The sequence below is a fragment of the Acomys russatus genome, chromosome 5 (assembly GCF_903995435.1).
Source record: "Acomys russatus chromosome 5, mAcoRus1.1, whole genome shotgun sequence".
In the NCBI taxonomy this organism is placed as follows: Eukaryota; Metazoa; Chordata; class Mammalia; order Rodentia; family Muridae; genus Acomys; species Acomys russatus.
Window position 1 is genome coordinate 27,518,205 of NC_067141.1, and position 25,324 is coordinate 27,543,528.

The window sequence follows — 25,324 nt, forward strand, 5'->3', positions numbered from 1 at the left end:
TCTTTATTCACTTTTAGCTTACTTAGAAACCTATGTGACTGAAGCTAGGACCTCTGGGGTCTAGGGGATTTCTATCCAGAGGTGGTCAATGGGGACATGTCACACTTGGGCCGTCATTCACTGTAACGCCTATGAGGAAATGTTAAACAACAGCTAGATTTATCATTGCTTCCCTATAAGAGAAGTATTATAATTGTATATGACTATGCTAAGTATTTCTACGTATCATGAAACCGCACTCTTCGTGTGACGCCCTCGTTTTGTCTTCAAGAAACGTAATGCTCTTCTTCAGATGCCTCTCTCCTGGGCTGTGCTATGCGTGCCAAGGGGCAGGAATCATGACCACAGTCCTGATTCCTAGTGGCTTACATGAGGCCTAGGAGCGCAACTGGAAGTAAGGGTCATACCTCATCGGAAACTTTGAATCGTTTCAGGAGCGCCACAAACTTCTGTTTGATGTTAGGTTGCTGTGGGGACAAAATATACAAACTGTTCACAAGTTACATTTACTTGTGGTCAATTCTCTAGGGTGTGTCAGGACCTTACCCTCACAAGGAACCGAGGGAAGATAAAATAGCTGACAGATATAGTAGTTGCATTTGCACTGAAAAACTCTCTAGAAAGACAGGTAAATGATGGTGTAGTTCCCAGAGCCCTGGGTAGCTCAGCAGAACTCTCATGTCCCCAAGCCTCCACTGCACCCCATGATTTGCAGAGGTGCACCTCTAACCCATGTTCTTCTCTGTCAGGCACCTCTATGCTCAACATCTCAGGATGGCATTTGTCCTCTTCTTACGCAATCATCTTGGGTAGCAGCACCACCAACTACCTAACTACCAGATTATGCCTGGAGTCTCGCCATCTCTGCCCCCTCACCTGCAATGCGCACTGGCCACTCTTCCTTGCTGTCGTCCTTGTCCCTATGCAAAGCTCTGCTTTATAGCACCCAGTCTTCCTGCTGTGTCAGTTATTTGTTGAGGTAAGTCTGGGTTTCTAGACACCGGAGCTCTCTGATAGCCCACCCTAGGCGCCCTAACCCCGTCTCTTGTTCTGCCTTGGCTCCAGGCAGGCTTAGGTTGTGGTTACACATACTTCTCATGTAGGAGTTAGAAAGGACTGATTTGTACCTAAGAATAAGAGTAGTAGGAGGGGCTGGAGAGATGGCTCAGAGGTTAAGAGCACTGGCTGTTCTTCCAAAGGTCCTGAGTTCAATTCCCAGCAACCACATGGTGGCTTATAACCATCTATAATGAGATCTGGTGCCCTCTTCCGGTGTGCAGGTGTACACACAGGCAGAACACTGTATATAAATACTAAATAAATAATACAAAAATAGTAGTAGGAAGAGCAGGACCAACAAGGAAGAAACTCAAGTTTATATCAACAGAGAAGTTAAGACACCACAAGGCCATTGCTGAGAACAAAGTGCTCTTGGTGAGGAAAGCGGAGCATACACGGACAGAAAGAGACCATTACCAGCACATGTTGGCAAACACAGCTGGGAAGTGCCTGCAGCTTCCAGCACGCCTCTGGGAGGTGGGCAGTGTCACTGATCTCTGCTTATACACTGGGCAATGCTATGGAAAAGGCCACAGGAGAGGGGACTTAGGAAACCCAGAAAGCATCTTTTGGGGAGAAAATAGGGCCTCTTTATGATTGCAGAGCAGGAAAAGATAAAGGCTCAGAAGATGAAGCAGGAACAAGGAGAATCCTACAACTGCCTTCCTTCTCAGAGTCCAGAAAAGAAAAGGCTAGGTTCTGGGGACCTATATTCCCTATAGAGCTTGAAAACCAGGGGGGAAAGCAAGCAACTTTTATGTTCCTGAGTCACTGATGAAAAGGGGAAATCAGGGTTGCAGTCTTGTTGGTTTTCTCATCGGTCTCATAAACCTTGACTGCAGAGGGTGAGTATGCTGTAACGGGGCAGACCAGGACACACATTTGAAAGGGCTGGCCTTAATTTCACTCCAAACGAGAAGAAAACCTCACTTTCAGGGTATCAGTCCCCAGACTGGCCCTACACTTGAGAGCACCAGAATCAAACGGACTTTCTCCTCCTAGACGCCTTGGTACTTCTGACCGGGGCTCCAGGTCAGCCAGAGGCCACAGAAGTGCTCAGGGTTTAGCTTCTCAGTCCAGGACTCCAATTTTAATATAGGCTCAGGAATCTTAGTTAGGAGACATAATCCAAACACTGCTGACTGCAGGGTGTACACCCCAGGTAAGAACTCTACCTAGAGGCAGGCGGATTGCTGTGAGTTCGAGGCCAGCCTGGTCTACAAAGTGAGTCCAGGATGGCCAAGGCTACACAGAGAAATCCTGTCTCGAAAAACCAAAAAAAAAAAAAAAAAAAAAAAAAAAAAAAAAAAAAAAAAAAAGAACTCTACCTAATATAACGGATCCTTGTCAAACCCAGAGATTCTACAGTTCTCAAGCACTCGTCTAACACAGCAGTACTCTTGAGAGCTCCACTCTCCAGTGCACAGTGCATCACTTGAAGCAATCACCTAGAGAGAAAAGGGCTGAGGCACTGTACTCCTTAAAGAAATATTTGGATTTTTTCCAATTCTAGGAAAATGGTTATAGCCTCGTTTTTATTTTGCACAATCTATAGCCTATAACATCCTGTGTAACACAGGGGTTCCTAACACAGTGACTCTTCACAGGTGGTAGTATAGGCTCTGGGATGTTTCAGAATAGTGAGGGTGTGACTCCAAGTAGAAGGTTTTTCAAAAAATCCACAGCGTCTTAATGTACCACTCACTCTCCACCTATGTTAGACTGAGAGTCTGTGCTGCGCCCTGCCCTGAGCCTGGGTGGCTTACCCTAGTGATGGCTGAGGTTGAGGTCAGTTTCCTCCGTGTCTTCTTTACTTTCCGAAGATCCTCATCTTCATAGAATAGGTCCTGAGTGGGTAGGACACAGAATGAGGCTGGGAAATTCCAGGAACCTCTTACACACTTAACGACGGAGCCATACGAATTTACCTGCCCATGCAACGGGTCATCACTGCCTTCCTGTTCTGAGGAGAAGCTTTCTTCCTCTTCTTCAGAGTAGTTGTCAATATCTGGGGAGCGATCTAGAACATACAACCCGTTAGGAACGTTCATCTTCCTAAGTGATTCTGTTATTTTGTCTTTTTTCCCCCCTAGAGCTGAGGACCAAACCTAGGCCTTGCACTTGCTAGGCAAGCGTTCTACCACTGAGGTAACTCCCCAACCACCATAAGTGATTCTGAAGGACAGGAATCAACAAATTTGGGTTGGAGAGGGAAGGGCCACATGGAGTTCATGGCTACACATTACTTCCAGGGCTCTCTGAGTTGATCTTTTTTTTTTTTCTTTCTTCAAGTCAGGGTCTCTCTGTGTAGCCTTGGCTGTCCTGGACTCTCTTTGTAGGCCAGGCTGGCCTTGAACTCACAGGGATCCCCCTGCCTCTGCCTCCTGAGTGCTGTGCTTGGATTAAAGGCGTGCGCCATCACGCCCTACTTCTAAGCTTATCTTGCCTCAACATTTCATAAATGTTTTGGTCAGCTTTCCCAAGTCTGTGTACTGGTTACCTTGTTGTCTACAGTACCTAAAACCACTGTGTGTGTGTGTGTGTGTGTGTGTGTGTGTGTGTGTGTGTGTGTATCTATACACATATATAAAAATTATTTTTAAAAACATTTATGTGCATGAGTGTTTTGCTTGCATGTATACTTGTGTACCACATGTGTGCCTGACGCCCTCAGATGTCAGAAATGAATGTCAAATCCCTAGGAACTGGAGTTATAGATGGTTGGGGGCTACCATGTGGATGCTAGGAGTCAAACCCAGATCCTCTGGAATACAGCAATAAGTGCTATACGCCACTGAGCCACCTCTCCAGTCCCACTGCATACACCTACCAGACAGCTTAGACTTGATTCCTTCATGGTCAATGGGCTGGCTGGATAAAGAGTAGATTTTTATTTCTGCCACAGGCACAGAGACATCCTTTACATTGCTGTGCAGGCCAAGCACCAAAGCACCTTCGTTAGGGTGTTGCATCACCTGTGAGCAAAGAATACAGCACACATACCTTACCCAGCCATAGGGAGGAGGTCACTACCATCAATCCAAGGACATGCAAGCCAATGTCAATGGCATTTGTTAGTGTAGCTTACTTCTCACTTCTGAGTCTCTGTGTACTGCCTTCCCTACTGCTTTCATGGGCTTGCTTATAAACTATCTCAGTAGTTCAGAGTGCCTATAACTCTTGTAGCAGTCCCGAGTTCTGCTTCCAGCACCCACACTGGATGGCTTATAATGACTTGTAAATCTAGGCCCAAGTGATGCAGCATTCTCTTCTGGCTCCTTAGATACCTGCACTCACCTGCACAGAGTACACCCTCCATACACAGAATTAAAAAAAAAAAAACAACTTACAGAGATTTTTTTTTTGACTACTACCACCACCACCACCACCACCTCCACCACCACCACCTCCACCTCCACCACCACCACCACCACCTCCACCACCATCACCACCACCACCACCATCACCACCTCCACCACCTCCTCCACCACCACCACCTCCTCCACCACCACCACCATCACCACCACCTCCACCACCACCACCTCCACCACCACCACCTCCACCACCACCACTACCACCACCACCACCACCACCACCACCTCCACCACCATCACCACCTCCACCACCACCTCCACCACCATCACCACTTCCACCACCTCCTCCACCACCACCACCTCCTCCACCACCACCACCACCACCTCCACCACCAGGCCTGGCCCCTATCAGACTTTTAAAGTACTATTCTCTACTAAAACACCCCAGGAGCTTCAGAAAATCAGCTCATCCCAGGAAATAAGGTTGAGGTATTATGTACCAGAAAGTAAATGGCCAAAAAGGACACAGAAGACAGCTTGGAGGGGCTCTTATTGGTAAAACCAGAGCATTATGGGGCTGGAGAGATGGCTCCGAGGTTAAGAGCACTGTCTGTTCTTCCAAAGGTCCTGAGCTCAATTCCCAGCAACCACATGGTGGCTCACAACCATCTATAATGTGATCTGATGTCCTCTGCTTGCCTGCAGATGTACATGCAGGTAGAACACTGTATATATAATAAACAAATAAATCTTTAAAAAGCCGGTGGTGGTGGTGGTGGTGGTGGACGCCTTTAATCCCAGCACTTGGGAGGCAGAGGCAGGCGGATCTCTGTGAGTTCGAGGACAGCCTGGTCCTCAAAGTGAGTCCAGGACAACCAAGACTGCAGAGAAATCCTGTTTCAAAAAACTATACACACACACACACACTATATCAAATAGAAATATATGAAAATATATATTATATACGTTATATATTTATGACTAAACCTCATCAAATAAAATAAGGACCTACAGCCCATAACTGATAAAAATAAGCTGAGCAATTGGTAAGCGGAAGAAGAAAGGAATGCTCTATTTACCAACTGACCCATACAGAAATGATAGCTAATTTAGAGGTTCGCAGTTTGACAAGTGTCAAAATAGTAACTAATTCAGGCCAAGATCATTAATAGATTGGGGCTAGGGAAATGTTACAGTGGGTAAAGTGTTTGCCATATAAGTGTGAGAACATACGTTTGTGTCCTCAGAACCTGAGTAAAGACAGATGCAGTAGTTTGACAGTAGCATGCATCTGTAATGCTAGAGGGCCTGATACTGAGATAGGAAGTGGAAATAGGAATATCCCTGGAAGCAAAGGACCAGAGGACCCTGTTTCAAACAAGCTAGAAAGCACAAACTGACACCTCAAGTTGTCATCTCATCTCCACATGTATGCCACAGCATGTTTATGTCCATATTCATACACATAACACCCACATATATCCACTCTCTCTCATACATACTGTGCGACCCATACTGTGTTGGGAAGAAGAGTGCTGTGATAGCCATTTTGCCAAAAATGCACAAATTGAACCTAATTTAGACAAATGACCGGTAAACCCAGACTGAGAAGTACTTGATAAAGTAACCAGCCTGTATTTTCCGGAATCTACATCAAAGCCAGGTGGTGGTGGTGCACACCTTTAATCCCAGCACTGGGAGGTAAAGGCAGACTAATCTTTGAGTTCCAGGCCAGCCTTGTCTCTACAGAGCAAGTTCTAAGACAGCCAGGGCTCCATAAAGAAATCCTATCTTTAAAAAACAAAGGAACCCACATCATGATCACAAAAGTCAAGGAGAATATAGAGACCAACAGAGACTGAGAGAGGCCAAAGAAAGGAACAGCTGACTCACAGATCTGCTCACGGGTCTTGGGAAGGTCACTGAGACATTCTGTACCAAGAGGCTGGGGACTGTGGGTAAGGTAGAACCTTGTATTAGTGTCAATATCCTGACTGAGATGGGGGCATGAGGCTTAGGTAGGACAGTGTTCTCATGCTTAGGAAATTAACATAGTATAGTATTAATGAATAACGAATAACAGGGCTTCATGCCTGCAACTGTCAAAATGTTTGAAGAAAACCCTGCAAAACAACAGCCGCCATATAAAGAGAGACCATATAACCACAGTACTATGTTATCAAGGTGAGCATTCGGGTGAATCTGGCTTATGAGAATGTTTTGCATTATTCTTACTATAACTAATTTAAAATCAACACACACACACACACACACACACACTAAAGTTCGAGCTGGTCCTGGTGGTGCACTTCCAGCACCAGTTACATGGGAAGGTGGAGTAGGAGGATCACTTGAGCCTGGGAGTTTGGGCCTAGGCTGGGCAACATAGCAAGATCCACCTCAAAAGAAAAAGGGAGATAGAGAGAAAGCTTGGTGGTTGGAGCACAGTTTCTTTTTCTTTTTGTTTTTTCCAGACAGGGTTTCTGTGTAGCCTTGGCTGTCCTGGACTCACTTTGTAGACCAGGCCGGCCTCGAACTCACAGCAATCCTGAGTGTGCTGCCATGCCCGGCTGGAGCACAGTTTTTCTTTCTTTCTTTCTTTCTTTTTTTAAGATTTACTTATTTATTATGTATACAGTGTTCTGCCTGCTTGTACACCTGCACAGAAGAGGGTGACAGATCTCATTACAGATGGCTGTGAGTCACCATGTAGTTGCTGGGAATTGAACCCAGGACCTTTGGAAGAGCAGCCAGTGTTCTTAACCTCTGAGCCATCTCTCCAGCCCGGAGCACAGTTTCTTAACTGGACTTGGGTTTATTCCCAGAACCTGCATGTGGCTAACAGCCATCCATAACTCTACTTCCAGGTTGCACATGACATATTGGAGCAAAATACTCATACACGTAAAATAAGATGACTAAATCTTAAAAATAAAATGGAGATTTAAAAGAAACTTAAAAGGGAAAAAAACTTTTATGTAAGAGAAAGTAATTGATAAAACTAGTTAACTAGTTATAGATCAAATTTCCAACAATTTTTTTGGGGGGTGGATTTCGCCTGCCTCTCTCTCCTGAGCGCTGGGATTAAAGGCATGAGCCACCATGCCTGGCTCCTAGCAAAATATTAACCTATAAAGGAAAAACAAATACTTGCCTGCAGGCTGGGGAAACCATTTAGTGAATGACAGTGGCCTGCAGTCTGAGACTGTGCTCTGCTTACCTCTGCCATGTTGATGAGTCCCACAGCCAAGGTTTTATAACCTAAGATAGTCCGGTTCTTGTAACGCTTCCTCCTTTGCAACATTATCTGTAGTTTGTTGGCATCTCGCTTAAGGAAATGAGGGTACTGAAAGGAAAACAGTCCAGACGGTTAATCAGCAAGCAGGGCTCTGGTGGTTCAGGTCCTGTTGGAAGAGGCGCTTCCGTGTCTCTTGCTTGAAAGAGTGATTGGTCAGAGAGAGAAAGAAACAGAGGCAGAAGGGCTGGTTCTGCTGGATGCTTACAAACACCTCTCTCTCCACCATGTGGCCACATGTTTTCCCATGTGATACAGCAATCACTAGGGTTATGATGAGACAGATGCTCTAAGAGGGGCAAAGAGAGAGGAATGGATATAACATGTGACAAAAGTGGGCTGTATTCTACGGGGTCCTAAGATTCACATCAGTAAGGAGACGGGGAAGGCCAAGTGTAGTGGGGAGGTTCCGTGGGTAGCTACCATAGTCAGGTAAGGGGAGACTGGGCCTCAGCTCCCAGCTCAGTGGTATATCCAGTACACCCCTACTTGAGCTGGCTCAGGGACTGCTTATGCCTTCCAGGTTTAGCCATGAGCCCATGGGTGACTTTAGTTCTTTCCTACTGAAACTGGGCTCTAGCTGTTTCAAGTCTATTTGAGCACTAGATTACTGCAGCGTTGGAGAAGTCACGACTTAGAAGTTTCTGACCTGAAGGGAGAAGGTTAACTGGAGCTCTGTTTCCACCAGGCCACTGGCTGGAAGGATGATCTCATTGGAGCGAAGAATCCGTTTTGAACCCTGAAACCAAGAAAAACTTCTGTCAAAGCTGGGCCACTAACAGACCAGACCAAAAGAACTACACACTGTGCTGTCACACCAGTCAGCCTGCAGTGCTCCCCAGTCCTCCTTCCTTCTACTCCTTACTCTGCTAGGCTTATTTGGCAAGTTATAATTATTTTATTTTTATTTACTGTTACTTTTTTTTATGGTGCTGAGTATTGAAATCATGGCTTTGCATGTGCCAGGCAAGGACCGTATCACTGAACTATGTATGTTCTTAGCCTTTTTTGGGGGTGAGGGTGGGGTTTCTGGCCTTGAACTCACAGATATCCGCCTGCCTCTGCCTTCCCAAGTGCTGGGATTAAAGGCGTGGGCCACCACCACTCAGCCTTGTTCTTAGCTTTTAAGACTATTTTAAATCCAAATGTAGAAGATGAACATGTGTAGAGACACACTTCAACTGATTAAACTTATAGGTCCTATCTTATGAGGGGTAACAGTGCCTGGGAACCATTTCATGCCTCAAGTCCATCTTACAGGATGTAACATACCTTCCAATTTTCCTAACAGCTGACCCCTAGTGCTTCCATAGTACTAACCTTGATTGTCTTCTTCACTGAGAAAGCTGGAGCTGTTTGTACCCCATAACCCTGCCCCTGGGCCCCTGTCCTCACATACCCTCCTTCCCCTTCTGTTATAGACAGGCACCCATGTTCCCTTCCGAAGCTGAGGGGCACACCACTCAGGCACTGACCTCTGCCTTTCTCACCTAGTCAAAGGCACTGTTGAAGCCGTTCATTCTTCTCACATCACCAGCTTTCCTCACTGCCCTAGATCATTCGCATAAGCAACCGTGCTATTTTCAACAAGGCCAACAAAATCCCTCCTGGCCTCACTGGACACTTCACAGGTGCTTCTCTTATAGTAAATGTCCGTCTTGAGTCTCCTGTTCTCATTTCTCCTAATGCACTTTAGTAGCCCCCATCACCTTTGCTCTGGCAAGGTGGCACTGCACTGGCAAGATGGATAATTCCTCTTCCCAAATAACCCTAGGCTCCGTGGACCAGCCAGCACAAAGGACAGAAGCAATCATTTATTCACAGCTATTTCCTAGGTGTCTAGTACTGAGCCAGTCCTGACTGTAGAGGAATCTTAGTTCAGAACATGGCTGCTCTGGCAGGAGATCACATCTGAAGACCGCCTTGGTCTGTGTGATGCGGCTAGAATGTAGACTTACTGGGAGGTAGTGACACACTTCCAGAAGACAGATGTAAGCAGGTCTCTGAATCTGAGCTCAAAAGTTTAGGTTAGGGAGTGGTTCTTCCTCCCCCCCCCCCCCCCCCCGCCTCTCTTTCTGAAATAGCCCTGACTGTCCTGGACTCACTTTGTAGACCAGGCTGGGATTACAGGCATGGGCAACCATGACCGGCTCATACCTTTAGTTCCAAATAATGAAGTAAAGTTACTTTGTAGAAGGAAGCACCCATGTTTGAAAGGGATGTCTAATTGAGTGGCAGACGAAGGGACATTTGACAGAATAGGATATCCTCACGAGGAGAGGAAAGGGAGTCTACTTAAGGGAGCAGCACAGAGAATGAGCACAGTTTTACAGAGAGAGAAGTTGAAAAGAGAAGGAGCCAGAAGATTAGAATAGATTGCCAAAGTTAGTGTGAGGCCAAGCTGAGCAATTCAGTCAGAAGCTGAGAGAAGCCAGTTTTAATCAGTAGGCTTGGAGAGGAGGGGTTTGAGCCAGAACAGCTGAGTTAAAGCATCCAGCCAGAGCTCAAAAGGATAAGAAAGGGTGAGCTTATTCAGTAGCAAGTCTCAGAGGCTGAAAACATTCTAGGCCTAGGTTAGCTTGTATGGAGGCTACAAGTTTACTAAGCAGTAAGCTTCAAAGACTACAATTAGTTCAGGTGAATAAAAGTTACTTCTACAGGACAGCTCTCACAAGGAACAAGAGCTGGGATGCTCTGCTTTTCCACTGCACCCCTCACTTTAGCTCTTACTTGTTCCAACTCTCCATTTTCACTGACCCCTGCCCTTTCCTGTCAATTCTGCCAGACATGCCAGAGCCATCCAAGCCAGAGAACCCAGAGGCAGCCATGTTAGATACAGATGGGCCCCAGCTAGACATTTGAGGACTTGACATCACCATGGCTAGGTAGGGCTTTTAAGCTGGGTGTTTTCTCCACCTGGACTGCTTCCCTTGGAATCTGTGTAGTTAACTTTCTTGGTTTGCACAAATGTCATTTTCTTAGTGAGGCCTACATCCATCATCACTTGTAACTTCCTTCATCCCTTTATCTTGTTCTATTTTCTCCAAACATCATATCACTTTCCCATAGTAGCAGTCCTCACTCTTTGAACTTCCATTATTAAATATATGCTGTTAAGAATTGTAATAATCAGCACTCGGGAGGCAGAGGCAGGCAGATCACTATGAGTTCGAGGCCAGTCTGGTCTACAAAGTGAGTCCAGGACAGCCAAGGCTACACAGAGAAACCCTGTCTTGAAAAACAAACAAACAAACAAACAAACAAACAAACAAACAAGAATTGTAATAGGAGGGCTGGAGAGATGGCTCAGTGGTTAAGAGCACTGTCTGCTCTTTCAGAGGTCCTGGGTTCAATTCCCAGTGCTCACATGGCAGCTCACAACTCTCTGTAACTACAAGATCTGATACCCTCACACAGACATACATAAAGGCAAAACACCAATGCACATAAAAATATATACATTAAAGCATTAAGAGTGGATGCCGGGTGGTGGTGGCACATGTCTTTAATCCTAGCACTTGGGAAGCAGAGGCAGGTGGATCCCTGTGAGTTTGAGGCCAGCTTGGTCTACAATGCGAGTCCAGGACAGCCAGGGCTACACAGAGAAACCTTGTCTCGAAAAACAAAAAACAAAAACCAAACAAACAAAAAAGCTACCTTTTGATCCATGTGACATATGTCATATTTATGAGGGGAGCTTGAGTCTAAGACGCTCCTCCCTTGATAACATTCCTGTCCATCAGAACCCCAGTTTTACTCTACAGTACATTTTCAGTATAGAAGCAAAGAAAGAAAGAAAAAAGTTGTTCTATACCATAGTATCATTACTAAACATAAAAATATTCATTAATGAATATTAATGTCTTTCAAACTAGAATTCCATTATTTTAAAATATTTGTTTTTGAGACAGGGCCTTGCTATACAGCCCAGACTAACATAAAACTCTCAATCCTCCCACCTCAGTCTCCTGCTCTCACCTTCTCACACCCACTGTATGTGAATTACCAGGTGGTAGTGGCCCAGAGCAAGGGATGGAGGATAGACATTGTGGTAAGTGTGTGACAGTTAATGAATGTGACGTCTCTTTGGTAGAGTGAGAGCAATGTTTGGGCTGTGCTGATGGCTATATGACTGAAAGCACTGCAGCCTTGCCGCAGGTTGTGTGTGCAAAGTAGGTGAGTTGAATGGAATCTGAAGTACAGCCTGGTAAATATGTTATTTAAACACTAGGCTTTGTTTATGCTGCATGTGGTGATGCACATCTCTAGTCCCATTATCACTCAGGCAGACCTCTGAGAATTCCAGGCCAGTCTGGGCCATACAGTGAGACCCTGCTCAAGAAACAAAACAACTGCCAGGTGTGGTGGTGCAAGCTTTTAGTCCCAGCACTTGGGAGGCTAAACCAGGTGGATTTCTGTGAGTTTGAGGCCAGCCTTGTCTACAAAATGAGTCCAGGACAGCTAGGGCTCTGTTACACAGAGAAACCCTGTCTTGAAAAGCAAACAAATAAAATCAACCAACTAACCAACCAACAATAACAAAAACCACTGTGCTAGGGGCTGAGAAGATGGTTCAGTGGTTAAGAGCACTGGCTGTTCAGAGAAGTGTGGTCTGATTCCTATCACCTATATGTCGGCTAATAACCATCTCTCACTACAGTTCCAAGGGATCCAATGCCTTCTTCTGGCCTTCAAGGTCATTGCATACACAGGGTAGACAGACATGCATAAAATAAAAATAAAAACAGCTCTTAATTACTGACCCATCTCTTTTCCTACCAAAATCTTTAATCTTAAAAAACATTTAGCTAAGTGGTAGTAGTACATACCTTTAATCTCAGCGCTGGGGAGGCAGAGACAGGTGGATCTCTGAGTTCTAGGCTAGCCTGATCTACAGAGTGAGTTCCAGGACAGCCAAGGCTACACAGAGAAACCCTGTCTCGAAAGCAAAACAAAACAAAAACCATTTAAAATAGCATGTATAGATAGAGCCTGCCAGGAGAAAACTAGGTCACCAAGGGTGTGCCCATGAAGGGGCCTGAGTCTTCCTGGTCTCTTCCTTTCTCTCTTCCTCCCAATTGCCATAAGGCATGCAGCTTTCTCCCCTATCTATGCCCACAGGCTCACTCTGAAATGGTGAGTCAAAATAAATCTTTATGCTCTCTCATCTGATTTGCCTTTTATGGTGCTTTGCTGTGGTGGGAAAGCTGACAGGTCTTCATGTGGACTGCAGCATGAAGAGTGTCACCCATGGGGGCATCAGTACTTTTAGAGCAAATATCAACTCAGGGCAAATGACAAATAATACCACAGCATTACAGTGGAAATGACTTTGACTCATATCCTTGAATGGTGTCTTAGGGAGCTCATTTTTAATACTGCTGTGAATAAAAAGGTCCTTAAATTAAAGGCAGGGGGTTTTGTTTTACTTACCACTGCTCATTTATGCCTAAATCGAAGCTCAATATAAAATAAAATTTCAACCAACATTCGTTATCAGAATCAATAAGTAGGTGGTCAAAAACAAATGTAGTAATATCTGTAATTATTTTCAGTTACTTGGAAATAAAGTAACTTAAACATTCAGAATATTTATAGTTTCTGGTATAATCACAGATTTTTACAGAATGCCAAATATTTAATCAGGAAATGAAATTATTTCCTTTGGCAAGAGCATTTAATGACAGGAAGGACAAAAGCAGCAGAGAAAGTTAAAAACTATACCCACATTGTCTGCATGTGAAAGCAACAGCCGCAGCCAGCCCTGAACTGGACACTGCCTGTGACCTGGAGTACAGCAGGGTGAGGAAAAGACAGCAAAGCACTGAAAGCAGCCATGCCATATCACTTCCCCATATGTGTTTTTCCAACCTATAGTGTCCAGCAGCATTTCACAGGTTTTGGAGGAATTATGCACAAATATGAATAGGGGATTACAGTATGTGTTAAGACATAGATAAATTCATCAGGAGTGATAAAAATTTTGAAGTTAAAATTTTTTTTTTAGAGCTGAGCATGGTGGCTCGGCCTTTAATCCCAACACTCTTGGAGGGAGAGGCGGGTGGATCTTCCTGAGTTTGAGGCCAGTCTGGTTTAGAAAGGGAGTCTAGGGCAGCCAGGATGACACAGAGAAACCCTGTCTTGAAAAAGAAAGAAAGAAAGAAAGAAAAAGAAGAAGAAAGAAAAAGAAGAAGAAGAAGAAGAAGAAGAAGAAGAAGAAGAAAGAAAAAGAAGAAGAAGAAAGAAGAAGAAGAAGAAGAAGAAGAAGAAGAAAAGAAAGAAAGAAGAAGAAGAAGAAGAAAAAGAAGAAAAGATTGGGGGGAGAGGCTGGAGAGAGGCCTAGGGTTCAGTTCCCAGCATCCACATGGTGGCTCATATCCATCTGTAACTAACTCCAGTTCCACGGGCTCAAACACACTCTTCTGGTCTCCAAAGGGACTAGGCACACATATGGTGCACAGACATACATGCAAGTAAAACATTCAAACATACAAAATAAAAATAAATATTAAAAATCCTTTTAGGTTTATTTTATGTGTATACGTGTTCTGCCAGCATATATGCACATGTACCATGTGCATGCCTGATGCCCACCAAGGTCATAAGAAGACATCAGATCCCTAGAACAGAAGTTAAAGATGGTTGGGAGCCACCATGTGGGGACTAAACTCAGCTCTTCTGTTGTTGTTTTGTTTTTTTGTTTTTCGAGACAGAGTCTCTCTGTGTTAGCCTTGGCTGTCCTGTGTAGACCAGGCTGGCCTCAAACTCCCAGAGATCTGCCTGTCTCTGCCTCCAAGTGCTGGGATTAAAGGCGTGTACCACCACGCCCAGCAACTCAGCTCTTCTGGAAGAACAAGTGCTCTTAACCGCTGAGCCATCTCTCCACTGAAAATTTTGAAGTTTTAAAAAGTTATACTTATAAGGTTGAGTGTGGGGGCACACCCCTTTAATCCCAGCACTGGGGAGACAGAGGCAGGTGGATCTCTGTGAGTGTGAGGAGCCTGATCTACACAGTGGTTTCCAGGACATGTAGAGCTACATAACAAAAACCCTGTCTCAAAACAATTTTCTTTTTTTTTACTTTTAGTTATGTGTATATGTGTGTATGTGCACGTGCCCAAGAAAGCCAGAGGTGTTGGATTCCCTGAAAAAGCAGTACATGTTCTTTTGTTGTTGTTTGAGGCAGGACCTCTCTATGTAGACCAGGCCAGCCTTGAGTTCACAGAGATCTGCCGGCCTCCCAAGTGCTGTGTTCAAAGGTGTGTCTACTGCACCTAGTGAGTACCTGCTCTTAACTGCAGACCCATCTTTCCAGGCAGTTGTGAGCCACTTGAGAATCAAACCTAGGTCCTCTGGAAGAGGAACCAGTGGTGCTCACAACCACTGAGGCATCTCTTTAGCTCCTCAGCTGTAGATCTGAATGAAGATCATTTAGTACAATAAATACCACATAGCAGGCAAGCTAGCAATAAATAGGCTGGTTTACCGGGAATCATACTCCACTGTTTTTAAAGAGTGAGACTCAGCAAACACACCACCCTCAGCGCACCACCCTCAGCACACCACCCTCACTCAGCGCACTACCCTCACTCAGCACACTACCCTCAAGTGAAGGGGTCAGCTGTGACTTAGGCACTGCAGAGGCACTTCAGAATCTCACTCAGCTTCAGGGGGTCATCACTGGAAGGACTGATCAGTTAAGGGAGATCTCAGAAATGGAATTTAATTAATTATAAATTACACTCTTTGGCCGGGCGTGGTGGCGCACACCTTTAATCCCAGCACTCGGGAGGCAGAGGCAGGCGGATCGCTGTGAATTCGAGGCCAGCTTGGTGTACAAAGTGAGTCCAGGATGGCCAAGGCTACACAGAGAAACCCTATCTTGAAAAACAAAAACAAAAACAAAACAAAACAAAAAAAAAATTACACTCTTTGGTTTCCAGTCTCAGCTCTGCCACTAAGTGGCAACAGGTAAATTCCTAAATGCTTGTGAGCTTCAGTTTCTCTCTCTTTCTCTTTGAATTCAGGAATGCTTGGGAGTCCAAATACTTGTAAAATATGTTGCATTCTTTGAGAACACAGAATTAAATGTAAGAGGCATTAATTATGAGGGCTCCTTAGAATATAAAACACTCCAGTAAACTTTAAATTGCTAAGACTAAAATCATAATCTACAATTTCTTTTTACATCCTATGGGAAGCCTCCGAAAGTATTTCACTAATGCAGAAATTGGAGGACCAAGACTGAAGCAGCCCTGCATACCTTCACGACACGGAGTGGTTTACACTACACTTCAGCCTGTTTCGCTGATCCGATTAGGCAGGCAGCAGTGAAGGACTGTTTTGTTCTTCCAGACAAAATGTAAAGAAACTGAGGACCTTAGTTAGAGGTCCACCATAACTGCCCCCCCACCTAGCTGAGGTGAGAAGTGGCCCCAGGGAATGTCTATCGCGGAAACAGCTAAAAGCACTATCTTAGCTTCCCAGGCCCCAAGCACTTACTGTTCATCTTACCTGCAGCTTTACAGCAATGACTACTGAGTTAAGGTCTTTGTCCATTTCTTTAAGCATAACAAGTTTCTTCAGGGTCAAGCTGAAGAGCCTAGAAAAACACAGAGAAAGAAGGTCCTGTTAAATGTAAGGATTTATGTGTAGGTGACATCTACCGAAGGGACCTGCTTTACTTAAGGAAGACTGTGAGAAGGCCACTTAGGATAAAAGAGCTTTAGCCTGTATGCTTGGAAACTGTCAAAGCCGTATCATTCTGTGAACTTCAGTGAATGCCTATATATCTCAAGGCCAAACCTACATGTTACTTACTACTATTAATGTGGAGCAGCTTCAGGGGACACAGGAGGCAGAGACCTGGTTATTTTCTCAGTTTCTCCCTACCTGCCATCCAAGCATATCTGAAACATTTACACATGTAAATTAAATCTTAGCAACACAGATTCTCATATATTCCCATTCTCTCTCTCTCTCTCTCTCTCTCTCTCTCTCTCTCTCTCTCTCTCTCTCTCTCTCTCTCTCTCTCTCACACACACACACACACACACACACACACACACTTGCAAAGTAAGTGAGATGTTTGCCCAAGTCTTTAGGTCTTGAGAAAGGATTTTAGAAATAACTACACAATACCTTAAAATACCAAAGCAGATGAAAATGTTAATAAATGCTCCATTAAGGAGAGGAATGATGCAGAAGCACATTAGCTTTTTCTTTGTACTGTTCTGTAGGTTCCCCCACCCCATGCCCCGCCCCAAGACAGGTTTCTCTAAGTAATGAACCTGACTGTCCTGGAACTTTTCTTTGTAGCCGAGGCTGGCCTTGAACTCACAAAGATCCACCTGCCTCTGCCTCCCGAGTGCTGGGATTAAAGATGTGCACCACCACACCCGGCTCCTTTCTGTGGGATTTTAAATGTTCATAGGAATAATAACAAAAGCTAATTTCTGGGGGAAAAAAGAGTAGAGAAAAGTTTTACTCCACAAATATTTACTCCACAAACATACACTCTAGAGCCAATGTGACTAAAGCGCCATGGCAATGGGAAAGGAGGGATCAGCGGCAAGGAACAGAGTCTGAAATTAGATTTAAGCATAGACAGGAATTTACTGTAGGCAGATGAACTACTCAATTAGCAACTATACTATACCGGGAAACTGTTACTGTCTGACTTCTTATAGCAAAGGCAGATGCATGAGTTAAAAAAAAACAAGGAAAGCAATCAAGTCATAAAAATTCCAGAAGGGGCTGGGGGGAGGGCAGGGGTAGAGCACGCCGTTAATTCCAGCACTCAGAGAGGCAGAGGTAGGTGGATCTCTAAGAGTTTGAGGCCACCCTGGTCTACACAGCAAGTTCCAAGACAGCCAAGGCTACACAGAGAAGCTCTGTCTTGAAAAACAAAAATGAAATGTTCCAGAAGAAAATACGAATTGGGGAAAAAAAAAAAAAAAGACTAAAGTCAGGTGTTGGTACTTTATGCCTTTAATCCCAGCCTTGGGAGGCAGAAGCAGGAGGATCTCTGTCAGTTCTAGGACAACCTTGTCTATATAGTAAATTCCAGTACAGCCAGGACTACATAGAGACCCTGTCTCACAACAACAAAAATAAACCCAGGTATGGAAGGCTTTTAAAAGCATGTTACCTGCATGCTTTTACTCCCAGTACTTAGAAGGTAGAGGCAGGCGTATCTCTGTGAGTTCGAGGTTAGCTGGGGATATAGGTAAAACCCTGTCTCAAAAAACAAACAAACAAATAAAAAACGGAGGGCAAACTGAAAAGCATGCTACCAAAATAACTCATACAAAACCACAAAAACTGGCCAATCCATGTAAAATAAAATGATTCCATACAGCAAAATAAATGAAACAGAAATTAATGACAAGATTCCTTTCTTTTCTTTTTTCTTTTTGAGACAGGGTTTCTTTGTGTAGCCTTGGCTGTCCTAGACTCACTCTGTAGACCAGGCTGGATCCGCCTGCCTCTGCCGCCCAAGTACTATGATTAAAGGCATGTGCCGCCATGCCCAGCAAGATTTCATTTTTTAAAAGCTAAACTAAAAAGTATTTGCAATAAAAAGCAAAACTTCCCAAATTAAAACTGACATAAAAGAAGAAAAGGAGTGGTGAAAAACATGTGGGCAGACATTTAATTTTACTAGAATAAAAAAGTTCAAAAACTGCCAGGCTATGATGGCGCACGCCTTTGATCCCAGCACCCAGGAGACAGAGGCAGGCGGATCTCTGAGTTCAAGGGCAGCTTGGTCTACAAAGCAAGTTCCAGAACAGCCAGGTCTACATAGAGAAACTGTCTTGAACCCTTTCTGGAAAAAAAAAAAAAAAAAAAAAAAAGGCAAAAACTAGGGACAAAGGCAGGAATTTACAACAGCTCTTGGGCTTTTTTTAAATTTTAGATGAATTTGTAAGACTTCCCTAGAGCTGCAGTCACAGGCAGTGTTGAGTGATGTGGGAGCTGGAGTGGGGACTTGGGTCCTCTGGGAAAGCAGAGGTGCTTTTAATGACTGAGCCGGCTTTCCAGTCCCAATTTCAGCTTTTAATAGGAATGAAAAGGGAACAGGGCTCCACAAGAAGATCAACAAAGCCAACAATTCTGGGCCCAGGGGGGTTGGTGGAGACTGATAGAACGGAGAGGACCTAGGCCTTCTGCTCAGATGTAGCTAATAGGCAGCTCACTCTCCATGTGGGTCCCCTAGTAAGGGGAGCAGGGGCTGTCTAGGACACAGACTCTGTGGTCTGCTCTTCTGTCACTTCCTTCTGGTGGAGCGGCCTTGCCAGGTCATAGATGAAGAGGACTCAGGCAGTCCTGAAGAGATTTGATAGACTGGAGTCAGTTGGTAGGGGAGGAGAGCTCCCCCTTTCTGAGGACTAAAGGAGGATGGATAGGGGGAAAGAGGGAGGAAAAGTGGGACAGGGAGGACAAAAGGGAGGAGTCATGATCAGGATGTAAAGTGAATAAATTTAAAATATAAATCTACAATTAAAAACTATTTTTTTTGAGATAAGGTGTTTCACTGGCCTAAAACTTGCTATCTAGGCTAGGCTGGCTGGCCAGTGAGCCGCAGGAAGTCCTTGGTCTCTACTTTCTAGTGCTAGGACTGTAAGAAGGTGAAGCCCTATCTCCTCCCCCTCCCCTAGGGCAGGGTTTCTTTGTGCAGCCCTGGCTGTCCTTGACCTCACTCTGTAGATCAGTCTGGCTTCAAAAGCCGAGATCCACCTGCCCCTCTGCCTAGTGCTGGATTTAGAGGCATGCCCTACCATGCTGGGCTCCACCTGGCTTTTTAAAATGTGGGTTCTGAGACGGAATTCAGGTCCTCTTGCAATTATTTTACCAGCTGAGCTATCTCCTCACAGTCTCCTGTTTAAAAATGGGAGGGAGGGAGGGAGAAATGGGAGGATACAAGGGATGGGATAACAATTGAGATGTAATATGAATAAATTAATAAAATATATTATAAAAAAGAAAGAAAAAGAAAAGGAAAGGGAGTAATATTCCACAGTGTGAATATACCACCGTTTCTTTATCCATTCTTCAACTGAGGGACACTTAGGCTGTTTCCAGGTTCTGGCTATTATGAATAAGGCTGCTATGAACATGGTTGAGCATATGTCCTTGTGTGGTGGAGCATTTTCTGGGTCTATTCCAAGGTGTGGAATAACTGGGTCTTGAGGAAGCCCTATTCCCAGTTTTCTAAGAAAGCTCCAGATAGATTTCCAAAGTGGTTGTACAAGGTTGCATTCTCACCAGCAATAAATGTTCCTCTTTCTCCACATCCTCGCCAATATGTGGCGTCAACCTCGTCACTTGAATTTTGCTTTTTTTCTTTTTTGGTTTTTCGAAACAAAAGGTTTCTCTGTGTAGTCTTGGCTGTCCTGGCCTCACTTTGTAGACTAGGCTGGCCTCGAACTCACAGCGATCCGCCTGCCTCTGCCTCCTGAGTGCTAGGATTAAAGGCGTGTGTCACCATGCCCAGCTTGAATTTTTGATCTTAGCCATTCTCTGATGACTAAAGACGTTATTCCTCTGTTGAGACTTCTCTTGTTTAGTTCTGAGGCCCATTTCTCAATTGGGTTATCAGTTGAAGAACAGATAAAGAAACTGTGGTACATTTACACTATGGAATACTACGCAACTATTAAAAATAAGGAAATCCTGAAATTTGTGGACAAATGGATGGAACTAGAAATGATCATAATGAGTGAGTTAACCCAGAAGCAGAAAGGCTCACATGGTATATACTCACTTATAATTGGGCACTAGCCCAAAAGGCATATCCCATGAAAGTCTTCACTTACCAGGAGATTGGGATAGATGTGAGGACATCCTACTGAGACTCTAGATAAGAGAAATATAGGAGATGGGGAAATACAAGGACCCAGAGGGTCCTAGAAACCTACAAGAAGAATGTGATGGGTGGATTGGGGCTCAGGAGGGTCTGCTCAAACTATAGCACTAGCCAAGGCCAATACAATAGTAAACATCAAACCTCCACTCTGATCTACCCAATGGATAGGACATTCTCCACAGTTATGTGGAGAGCGGGGACTGACTCTGACATGAACTCTGGTGCCCCATATTTGACTACCTCCCCTTGGTGGGGAGACCTAGTGGCACTCAAAGAAAGAATAAGCAGGCTACCAAGATGAGACTTGATAGCCTATGACCATATAGTGGGGGAGGAGGAACCCCTTGGTCACAGACCCAGGGGAGGGGAATAGGGTGAAAGCGGGAGGGAGGGAGGAATGGGAGGACACAAGTGATGGGATAACAACTGAGTTGTAATCTGAATAAATTAATAAAATTAAAATTTTAAAAAAAGAAAAGGAAAGGGAGATACTGAGTGTTGGTTACCCACGATGACCTCATGCTCAGGCGAGCTGGCTCTAGAGCCTCCCTCTGCACCACGTGCCAGCCCTGTGTGGAGTTACGAAGCTGTATTGCATACATACAAGTGACTGAGTAAAAAAGATGCCATATCCATGCATATGGAAATGCTAGCATTCCAACTGTCCTCTAAGCAGACACTGAAAAGTAACACAACACTGATAAAAGTCCAACAGGACTTTCCACAGATAGTAAGTTTAACATTTACAATAAAAGGCCAACGGCTAAGAAAAAAAAATATTTCTGAAGAAGATAGGATGATCAGATTTACTGAAGAACAGCAGTAGCCGAGGAAATTTGGCAAACTGAAAGAATGAAAGATAGTGGGGGGAAAAAACCACAGGGCAACAGTCTCACAATTGTTCAAACAATCTGATAAAAGATGAAGTCAGGGCCAAGAGTGGAGAAGCAGGCCTGTTCATCCCAGCACTCGGGAGGCAGAGGCAGGCGGATTTCTTTGAGTTCAAGGCCAACTTGGTCTACAAAGTGAGTCTAGGTCAGCCAAGGCTACACAGAGAAACCCTGTCTTGAAAACAAACAAACATACAAAAAAAAACTCAAACAAAAAAGAAAGACGCTTTAATGTCCTTACTAAACACACAAAGGACACAGCCTGTGAGCACCCAGAAAGGGCTAGTAATGTCCTTTTGCCGCAGCAGCACCAACATCACCAGGCTTTTCTTTTTTAATTAAAAAAAAAGATTTATTTATTATTATTATACAGTGCTCTGCCTCCATGTATACCTCCAGGCCAGAAGAGGGCATCATATCACATTATAGATGGTTGTGAGCCACCATGTGGTTGCTGGGAATTGAACTCAGGACCTTTGGAAGAGCAGATAATGTTCCTAGCCCTTGGAGACATCTCTCCAGTCCTCGCCAGGTTTTTTCTAAAGCCACAGAAGTGAGTTGATCAATATTTTGTGTGTGTGTGTGTGTGTGTGTGTGTGTGTGTGTGTGTGTGTGTGAGATCAGTCTATTTGTTTGTCTGTTTTGTGCTTTTTTTCCCCCTTCAAGACAAGGTTTCTCTGTATAGTCTGGGCTGTCCTGGACCTTTGGAGATCAGGCTGGTTTTGAACTCACAGAGATCTGTCTGACTCTGTCAAGTGCTGAGATTAAAGGCGTGTACCGCCATGCCCGGCTTGTGATAAGTCTTTTTGTTTCTTTGTTTGTTTGTTTGGTTTTTCGAGACAGGGTTTCTCTGTGTAGCCTTGGCTGTCCTCGACTCTCTTTGTAGACGAGGCTGGCCTTGAACTCACAGAGATCCGCCCGCCTCTGCCTCCCTGAGTGCTGGGATTACAGGCATGTGTCACTGCATCTGGCTTGTGATCAGTCTTAGTGATAAACTGTACACAACCATGGATGAAATCTTTTAATTCTGTGGAGCTTGAAAGAAGTACAGCAATAGCTAACTGAGCATCTTTGTCCTGTTTTCTAGTTCTGGAAGCATCGCAGGCATCTAAACATTTCAGCTTCACAAAAAATAAAGAGCTAAGAAAGGAAACACTATTTTGTGACTTCAGCTCACTCCCCTTTCTTGTCAGTTGTTCCTCTTCTCTCTCCTTATTTTACTCCCTCCCCTAAGAATCCAGATGCTCAAATTCTTACTGTCTGAACACACAAAACAAGAAAATCAAGTTATTTGGATTTAAGATGTTTTTCTCCACCAACACAATTAAAAAATTTTAAAGTAGGTCCTGTTGGGGACTGCAATAAATTATTACCTTTAAGTGGCACATTTAAAAGTATTTCAATAGCCAGTTTGTTTGTTTATCGAGAGACAATTCCATCTTTCTCTGATCTTCCTACTCACTGCAAACCAAGGCAAACCCGGTACTTCTCTAGAAAAATAAAAAGCTGCTGAGTTAGGGGTGGGAGTAGGAATGACAGGATAATCCTTACCCATCCGTAATGAGGGCTTTACTCAGGGAAAAGTCATTAGTGTTTGAAACTACTGGCTTTTGAATAAGTCAGGAAGGAGTTCAGGAGGTACTGTCTCAAAATTGGTACACTGATTACTTCAAGCTAAACTCACTGGAGGAACTGCTTGTTTTTGTCTACATGCATGAAACTATATGGATTATTCTGGGAGGAATAACCTTCACATAGCAGGTGGAAAAAATAGCCTTCATCACCAGAGGCTGATAACTTAGGCTACCATGAGCATGGATAAACAGGCTCTACAGTGACCCTCACTGACTTCACACCCTGACTGAATACATCTTTATTGACAAACCTAGTTTACTACCCCAATCCAGGTGCTCATTTGCCCTGTTCTCACTCAGAGATTTACTGCTCTGAAGACTTCCACTGTATATGACATTAATAGAACAAGTATGATTTCTTCTTCTTACTTATGATTCTTAGCATCCGCCAAGGAGCACACATTAAGAACTAAGGAGCCAAGGAGGACATCTTTCTCCCTGTGGTTTCACACCACAGCTATCTATTTTGAGAACTTGAAAACAAGAATTCTAAGACATGTTATACACATATGGGCAGCACTAATTGACTCAGTGGGTTATAAAGGAGGAGGAGGCGAAAGAGCTGGTGTGTGCGTGTGTGTGTGTGTGTGTGTGTGTGTGCGTGCGTGCGTGCGTGCGTGCGTGCGTGTGGGAGAGAGAGAGAGAGAGAGAGAGAGAGAGAGAGAGAGAGAGAGAGATCTGAGGAGCATAGGAGGAGCTGGAACAGGAGAGTAAGGACTACATATGATAAAATTAAATTTTATACATATATGAAATTCTCAAAGAATAAATATATTATGAACATTAAACAAATTCTGTGACATGGATGAACACATTCATGTCTATGATGGGGACTCTAAACATGAGGTACAGGCTTTAGACCTACTCAAGCAGACTTAGAGACAATATGAAGATAAGCTAGCAGACTTCAGAAACTTAATTAAGTAACTTAATACTGGGGCTGGCAAAGAGACTGGGTTAAGAACCTCAGGTCAGACTCTACCTATAATCATTATCAAAGAAGAACTACACTCAACCCTCTCCCTGATAATAATGGAATAATCCTTATCCAACATTATCATTTGCAGCTATTTCTTTACTTATTTTTAATTTTTATTTTATTTTATTTTGGTTTTTCAAGACAGAGTTTCTCTGTGTAGCCTTGGCCATCCTGGACTCACTTTGTAGACCAGGCTGGCCTCGAACTCACAGCAATCCGCCTGCCTCTGCCTCCCGAGTGCTGGGATTAAAGACGTGCGCCATCACGCCCGGCTTCTTTACTTATTTTTAAAAGAACAATGTAAAAGAAGCTTTAAAAAATAAAATTAGGGGTTAGGCATGGTGGTATGTGTCTTTAATTCTAACACTCAGGTAGATGTAGGTGAGTTCAAGGACAGTCTGGTTGATATAGTGAGTTACAGGACAGCCGGGGCTAGGTAAAGATACCCTGCCTTTAAAAAAAAAAAAAAAAAAGATTTATTTATTTAAATATACAGTGTTTCATCTTCATGTGTGCCTGAAGGCCAGAAGAGGACACCAGATCTCACTGTAGATGGTTGTGAACCACCACATGGTTGCTGGGAATTGAACTCAGGACCTTTGGAAGAGTAGGCAGTGCTCTTAACCACTGAGCAGTCTCTCTAGCCCCCGAGATACCCTGTCTTAAAAGACAATAATAAAATAAAATTAGGGGCCTGGAAAGATGGCTAAGTGGTTAAGAGTACTTTCTGTTCTTGCAGGGAACTGAACCCAGTTTCTCACATGGTAGGTCTCAATCATCCATAACTCCAGTTCTAGGGGATCCAACGCCTTTCAGACCTTTGCAGGCGTTAGGTTTGTACATGGTGCACACAACATACATGTGTAAAGGGTGCAAGGTCCTTGTGCTCACAGACAAGCACTAGGGAAACCAGGAGTGTTAAACACATAGGTTTGTCTTTTGCACAGAAGGGATAAATACTTGTTTTCCACATAGAATGCTGGAAGTGAATGCTGTTACTATCCTGGTGGTAGGTGCTATCTGCAGGGCCAGGCCACATCTGAACCCCCCAGATGACTATGCTTAGCCCAGACTCTTCCTCGCTAGACCTTTCTGAGAACGGCTTCTCAGTCAATAGAACCTATCCTCAGGGGAAAAGTCAGGTGTACTTCGCGATATCTGTACGAGTAAAGACCACGCCCGAACCTCAGGGGTCAAATTCCCTTTGTACACAAGCTGGCTTAGAACTCACAGAGATCTGCCTGCCTCTGCCTCCACAGTGCTGGGATTATAGCAGTGCGACACA

General features: G+C 44.2%; 1 protein-coding gene across 1 annotated transcript in view; it reads right to left on the reverse strand.

Moving 5' to 3' along the window:
* Positions 1-25,324, reverse strand: part of Pacs1 (phosphofurin acidic cluster sorting protein 1) — a 129,622-nt gene that overhangs the window by 19,089 nt on the left and 85,209 nt on the right. Inside the window, exons 2-8 of the mRNA XM_051145876.1 lie at positions 16,183-16,270; positions 8,318-8,407; positions 7,594-7,719; positions 3,890-4,034; positions 2,988-3,079; positions 2,826-2,906; positions 408-467 (exon numbers count right to left, since the gene is read on the reverse strand). Coding sequence (XP_051001833.1) covers positions 408-467; positions 2,826-2,906; positions 2,988-3,079; positions 3,890-4,034; positions 7,594-7,719; positions 8,318-8,407; positions 16,183-16,270 — 682 coding nt within the window. The remainder of the gene's footprint in view (positions 1-407; positions 468-2,825; positions 2,907-2,987; positions 3,080-3,889; positions 4,035-7,593; positions 7,720-8,317; positions 8,408-16,182; positions 16,271-25,324) is intronic.